This window comes from Gastrolobium bilobum, unplaced genomic scaffold (assembly GCF_033153095.1).
Source record: "Gastrolobium bilobum isolate Gb01-03AN ecotype WA unplaced genomic scaffold, APGP_CSIRO_Gbil_v1 utg6918, whole genome shotgun sequence".
NCBI classification, from domain to species: Eukaryota; Viridiplantae; Streptophyta; class Magnoliopsida; order Fabales; family Fabaceae; genus Gastrolobium; species Gastrolobium bilobum.
Genome location: NW_026897081.1, coordinates 18,268 through 25,456, shown reverse-complemented (window position 1 = coordinate 25,456; position 7,189 = coordinate 18,268). Strand labels below are relative to the sequence as shown.

Genomic DNA, 7,189 nt, shown 5'->3' with positions numbered 1-7,189 from the left:
GGTATGGGTATTTCATATAGAATGATGGGGAAGTCGGGTAGGGAAGATTTAATTACTTTGTTTGGTATGGGTTTTCTGGAAAAAATCACAGCAAATTCTTTTCCCGGTAGTTCCCATTTCAACTAAACAAAGGAAAATAATTCTCCTCCTGATCCTATGGTATTTTTTGCTCCCTGTGATCTTGGATTCTCAATATAATATTTGAGTCAAAAACATCCTTCTATTTATAACCGCATATGCACCAGCTTCCACCGTCGTTATAATGTTTGGCTGCAAAAGAGACAATTGTTGAGGTTTGGAGTTGCAGGGTTTCAACAGGAAGCACGATGGAGGACTATGACGCGGTGTTGACGGCGGAGGGAGATGGCTGGTTCTCGCGTTCGTCCGTGTGGATGCGTTCTCCTTCAAACCCAGTACCGAAAGCACGGAGAGGAAAAGGGAGATTTTCACAAAACAATTTTTCCTACCTCCAAAGAGACAGAGCCCAGAGATATGAACTTTGAATATGAATCAGTTTTCATATCCAAAAAAATTAAAGGGTACTTTGGTATTTTTGATTCACATTCCCATCAATATTTTATCATCAACCAAACATAGCATCAGTAAAATGAACCCAACTTTTCCTGCAAAATTTTGGCCAACCAAACACTTTTTTCGTAACTTACCCGAGCTAAAAAAATTCCTACAAAATCCTCAACTATCTTTTTTTCTCAGTAAAAAAATATCTCTCGTACCAAACGTCTCCTAAGACTTAGACGAGCAAGAATATTATACCTATTCTAAAAGCCGAACGAATTATTCATAAAAGCCGAAACAACTAAAAAAATATTTTTGTTTTTTTTTTCAAAAATTAAAAACAATAACATCTAAAAAACTGTACTTTAAGAACTTTTTTTTTTATAAAGAATTTCTCCATGAGATAAATTATTTCTGATAAGTCCAAAACATCAATTTGAGACAGAAATTAAAATGTTTTTATAATTCTAATATATTGCAGGATTATATTAATTTTTATCATTAAATTTTTTAATCTTATAATTCAAAAACGATATCATTTTGAACTCACTGAAAATAAATTTATCTCTACTGACTGGAGAAATATTTTTTCTTTTTTTTATACATTTATTTTTAAAGTTTAAAAAAAGCTACATTCACAATTCAATATTCTGTCTGAAAACAATTGGATTTAATTTAAGGGTGATCACTTGGTTACAATTTAATAGCGCATAACGGAATCAAATGCATTCCTTTTTCCATATGGTTATTGACCAATGAGAAGAAACATGGCCGGCCGAACAAAAATAAAATAATGGAATGCCTAAAATTCCCTTTCCCAAACGGCATGACATTCCACGCCGATCACCAAATAGAACACAAAACTGAACAATCAATGATTACACGCCGATCACCAAATAGAACACAAAACTGAACAATCAATGATTACGGAAAGTAGAGAGTACACTGGCAGATGAATCGATGTCAACGAAAATATTTTCGGTGGATCTGAAATCTGACACACCCAGCACTCAGTAGATATATAAGGTAGGATCCTTTCACACTAATGTCAAATTTAAAATTTGACACATCATTTGATAACTGTTAGATCAAAAAAGATCAACGACTCTGATTTGTAAGCATGTGATACCATTGATCTTTTTTTATCTAACGGCTCTCAGATGAGGTGTCAAATTTCAAATTTGACACAAGGGCCAGCTTGATGCACTATCTCCCTTCAACCCTTTGAGCGAAATGCGGCAAAAGGAAAAAAATCCATGGACCGACCCCGTTCGTTCAGCTCGCAACAATCCAATTAGTTCGCCGGGTAAAAAAACATTCGACATTGAACCGCTGACATCCGCCACAGGGTAAACCACCGCCTCTCAGGCAGAGTTATTCTTTGATAAATGATCACTATGAGTCAGACTCAATAGAATTTGATCAATCTGGTGTCAAATTTGAAATTTGACACCTCATCTGAGAGCCGTTAGATAAAAAAAGATCAATGGTATCACATGCTTACAAATCAGAGTCGTTGATCTTTTCCGATCTAACGGCTCTCAGATGAGGTGTCAAACTTCAAATTTGACACTTCATCTAAGAGCCATTAGATCAAAAAAGACCAATGGCTCTGATTTGTAAGCATGTGACACCATTGATCTTTTTTAATCTAATGGCTCTCAGATGACGTGTCAAATTTTAAATTTGACACTGGTGTCAAAGGATCCTACCTCATATATATATATATATATATATATATATATATATATATATATATTATCCCTATATTTATGATTATTATTTTTTCCATTTCAAAGAGTACCGAAAAATGCTAGATGTCAACCTTGACAATGTTATATAATATATTCCTTAATTTATTTTCTTATTTGAAATAAAAAAAATGATTGATGAACATTCTATTTATCTCACAATAACGAGAGCAATATTATCAACCCTCTCCAGTCTCCATACACACTAAACGAATGTCTTCATCAATCTTATTTGCTCTTCTTTTGATTTTGCCTTGTCAATATTCATCTTCATTCTCCCTCTCTGTGGAGAAACTCCAAGAAGACGTTATAGTTTCACCCAATGGCACATTCACCGCAGGCTTTTATGCTGTTGGAGAAAACGCTTATTGCTTCTCCATATGGTTCACCCAACCTGTAGATAAACATGGCCACAATGCTACCATAGTTTGGATGGCAAACCGTAACCAACCAGTGAATGGAAAACGCTCAAAACTTTCCCTTCTTGACAATGGTAACCTCATCTTAACAGATGCAGGACAGTTCACAGTTTGGACCACAAACACCAACTCATCCAACCCACTTGAGTTGCTTTTGCACGACACTGGAAACCTTGTTCTTCAAGAACAGAACAACGGTTTCATTCTGTGGCAAAGTTTCCATCACCCAACAGATACACTCCTTCCTGATCAACATCTCACAAGGTACATGAAGCTTGTTTCCTCAAGAAGCAAGAGCGACTATTCTTCCGGCTTCTACAAGCTATTCTTTGACAACGACAATGTTCTTCGTCTTCTTTATGATGGTCCTCAAGTTTCTAGTATTTATTGGCCAGATCCTTGGCTTGTAATTTGGGAAGCTAGTAGATCCACTTACAACGGCAGCAGAGTTGCAGCACTTGATCGTTTGGGGAAGTTCCATTCGTCTGATGATTTCACTCTTAGGACATCTGACTATGGGACAGTGATCCCACGAAGACTAACGCTTGATCATGATGGTAATCTTCGTCTATATAGCTGGAAACATGGACAAGATAAGTGGTCAATATCAGGGCAAGCCAAGCAACAACCTTGCAAGATTCATGGAATTTGTGGACCCAATAGTATTTGCAGTGTTGATCCAAGTGCTGGTAGTAGGTGTAGGTGTCTTCCAGGCTATAGCAGGGTCAACAATCAAGATTGGTCTCAAGGGTGTAAACCAAACTTCCAACTACCCTGCAACAACACCACCGAGTCTCGCTTCTTATTCCTACCCCATGTGGCGTTTTATGGATATGACTATGTATACCATGCAAATTACACCTTTGAACAATGTACGCATTTGTGTTTGCGATTGTGTAAATGCGTAGGCTTCCAGTACTACCCTTTTGAGCCCGCTAGTGTCTTTAGATGTTACATAAAGTCACAGTTACGAAATGGGTATCAAACATTAGATTTCACCGGATCAAGCTTCTTGCGATTGCCGAAAAGCAGTACTTTTTCCAATGAGAACCCCATCAAAGATAATGGCTTGGTATGTTCAGGAAATAGAACTCAACTTGAAAGACCATACACGAAAGGTAAAGAAAATGGATCAGTGAAGTTCATGCTTTGGTTTGCGAGTGGCTTGGGAGGAATTGAGGTAGTGTGCATATTTCTGGTTTGGTGTTTCTTAATTAGAAATGGGAAACACTTGGGTTCAGACACACAGGGCTATGTTCTTGCAGCAGCAACAGGATTCAGGAGATTCAGTTACTCTGAACTGAAACAAGCCACAAAAGGTTTCAGTAAAGGGATTGGAAGGGGAGCTGGTGGAATTGTCTATAAGGGTCTGTTATCAGATAATAGAGTTGTGGCAATAAAGCAACTATATGAGGCAAACCAAGGAGAAAGTGAGTTCTTAGCTGAAGTAAGCATCATTGGAAGGCTTAACCACATGAACTTAATTAGCATGTGGGGTTATTGTGCAGAGGGAAAGCACAGGTTGCTGGTGTATGAGTACATGAAAAATGGTTCTTTAGCGGAAAACTTCTCGTCAAATGCACTTGATTGGGGTCAGAGGTATAGCATTGCTTTGGGTACGGCAAGGGGTCTGGCTTACCTACATGAAGAATGTTTGGAGTGGATTTTGCATTGTGATATCAAGCCGCAAAATATACTTCTTGATTCTGATTTTAAACCCAAGGTTGCGGATTTTGGCCTGTCTAAGCTTGTAAATCGGAACAATCCCAACACTTCAAGCGTCTCAAGGATAAGAGGAACAAGAGGTTACATGGCTCCAGAATGGGTTTTCAACATGTCAATCACTTCCAAGGTGGATGTTTATAGCTATGGAATTGTTGTCTTGGAGATGATAACTGGAAAGAGCCCAATGACAGGCATCCAAAAAGCAGATGGAGTAGACTCACCAAACGAGAGGTTGGTAACATGGGTGAGGGAAAAGAGGAAAGGATCTGAAGTGGAATCTTGGGTGGAAGAAATCATTGACACTGCATTGGTATCAAATTATGACAGAAATAAAATGGAAATTTTGGCTACAGTGGCTTTGGAATGTGTGGAGGAAGACAGAGACTTGAGACCCAGCATGAGACAAATTGTTGAGAGGCTCCAGAGCTATGAACATGATTCTTGATGATTGTAGAAAGAATAGCCATCTCATGGTGGCCTGGTCATTTCCCTGGTTTATCACAACTTGTTTCCGATGAAAATATTACTATTTTCAGTTTAGGAAGCAAGTAGTGTTTATTTAACTCCTAATGTTAAATAATGGAGTTAAATTAGTATTAGAGAAAAAGAGAAAGAATGTGAGACAAATTTTGTTTTTTCTTTTAAAAGATGTCAGTGTCAGAATCAGATGCCGAACACCTAGAGGGGTTAAATAGGTGTTTTTGTAATTTTCAAAACCTTTTCCCCAGTGGATCTTAAGCTTTGCTCAATCTAGGGAAGGTGGAATGGATGAATCCTAGAACGAACCAACTCAACTGAGACTACCAATCTTCATCTTATTAGATTTAGTTAAAATATCACTCAAGCAATTTATATTAACTCAAGAACAACACTTAAGTCCCTATATGCCCAAATATGAAATGGTCTAAATGATGAATGTTTCTTGACAAATAAGATGGTTACCTTAGTCCTTTTATTTGAACAATGTACGCAGCAAGTCAAGTCAAATGTAAACCAACTCTTAGACTATATGATTAGCTAGTACAACAAATCACCTTAAAAGCTTTATTCGAGTAATAGTCAATTTCCTACTTGGGTAATGGACTTTCCAGTTAACAGCGAGGCGGGGAAACCTCAGGAAATAATACCAAGATATACCAAGAACTGGATTTCAAGACTGAATAAAAGAAGGCACAAAACACTTTTTGGCCCACGGAAATGGATTTTCTGTACTTTTACTAACAAAATGAAGAAAGTACAAACTGCCAAGGAACAACTAAATTGGTAGAAATCAAATGACAGAAACTTGTACTCTACTGACAAAAGAGAAAATAGCTCAAAGAAAACTAAAATGGTTAGTACTATTTAGAGGTACTAATTTCTCTCCCAATTCCCAATATTAATTCCAGCCTAATTTTAATTTGCCCCCTTTCTCTATTTATTCCCACTTCATGCGCGAGGTGGTTGTTCCACGTTGCTAACAAATTCCTCCATCAAACGTTCCATAATATTCTTTCTAACAACCTTGCTGACACTGACTCAGCATTAGAGAATGATCCTCTGCACCTTTTCCTATAACACACCCTTATTGCTGATAATATATCAGAAGATTTCACTTAAATAACAAATTGTAACACCAAGTGTTTTCGATACAAATATATCTTCTGTACAAAGAAAAGAACATACTGATGAAATTTATAATATACTAAAGGTGTTAAAACGGGTCAGTTCGCCCCATTTAGCCCTAGCCTGGGTGGATTACAGCCAAAAGGCCCACGATGATGAAAAGAAAAGAAAAGAAAAAGAAAAGAAAATATCAATACAATTTGAATAATTCCTGTTAAGAGTGTTAGTGTTAAAAGTGTAGAAGTCCCACATTGAGTGTGTCTCTTTGTATTCTTCAATTGGTTTGCTATATAATAGCACCAATGTTATGTAGTTTAATACAACAAGGATTACTATCATTTCCTCTTGTATCTATGATATTCAACATGGTATCTAGAGCCTAACAAGAGGAATCTTAATCCGTTTAACTTAGTTCTATTTTCCATAATTTCAATATGGTTATAGAGAGATATCACCCTCCTTCAGGGATTCCCGTTGCTATTTCTTTTTCGGGTTTTTCTTAGTATGCTCTGTGATTGCAGCTTAGACTGATCTGTCACATCAGAAAAGAATGATCCTTGGGAAGTTGTTGGGTTGACCACCGTTGTCGTTGACCGACCACCGTTGACCGCGTCGTCCACCGTTGACAGCCGTCTCCGGCGACTTTTCCGATGACTTTTTCGATGACTTCCGGCGACTTTTTCGGCGATCCACCACCGTCTCCGACGACTTTTCCGATTCCGCGAAGCTTTGTTTTTCTTTAATCTTCTTTCTTCCCAAGATGGAGTATTTATATTATTCATCATCCATCTTGAGGGGGAGCACTGTCCAAGTTGCTGATGTTGTCTCCGCTGATGTTAATTCCGACACCGAAGTTCCTCTTGAGGGGGAGCACTGTCCATGTTGCTGATGGTCATTCCAACACAATTGTCTTTGCCGATGATAATTCCGGCAATGTTTAGAAGTTCCTCTTGAGGGGGAGCACTGTCCATGTTGCTGATGGTCATTCCAGCACAATTGTCTTTGCCGATGATAATTACGGCACTGTTTGGAAGTTCCTCTTGAGGGGGAGCACTGTCCATGTTGCTGATGGTCATTCCAGCACAATTGTCTTTGCCGATGATAATTCCGGCACTGTTTAGAAGTTCCTCTTGAGGGAGAGCACCGTCCATGTTGCTGATGGTCATTCCAGCA

The 7,189-nt window shown here is 38.1% G+C and overlaps 1 protein-coding gene across 1 annotated transcript; it reads left to right on the top strand.

Moving 5' to 3' along the window:
- The first annotated feature begins 2,480 nt into the window (after positions 1-2,480).
- On the top strand, positions 2,481-4,856 carry LOC133303993 (putative receptor protein kinase ZmPK1). Its single transcript, XM_061503965.1, has one exon. The coding sequence runs from the start codon at positions 2,481-2,483 to the stop codon at positions 4,854-4,856; it is 2,376 nt and encodes a 791-aa protein (XP_061359949.1).
- The last annotated feature ends 2,333 nt before the right edge of the window (positions 4,857-7,189 follow it).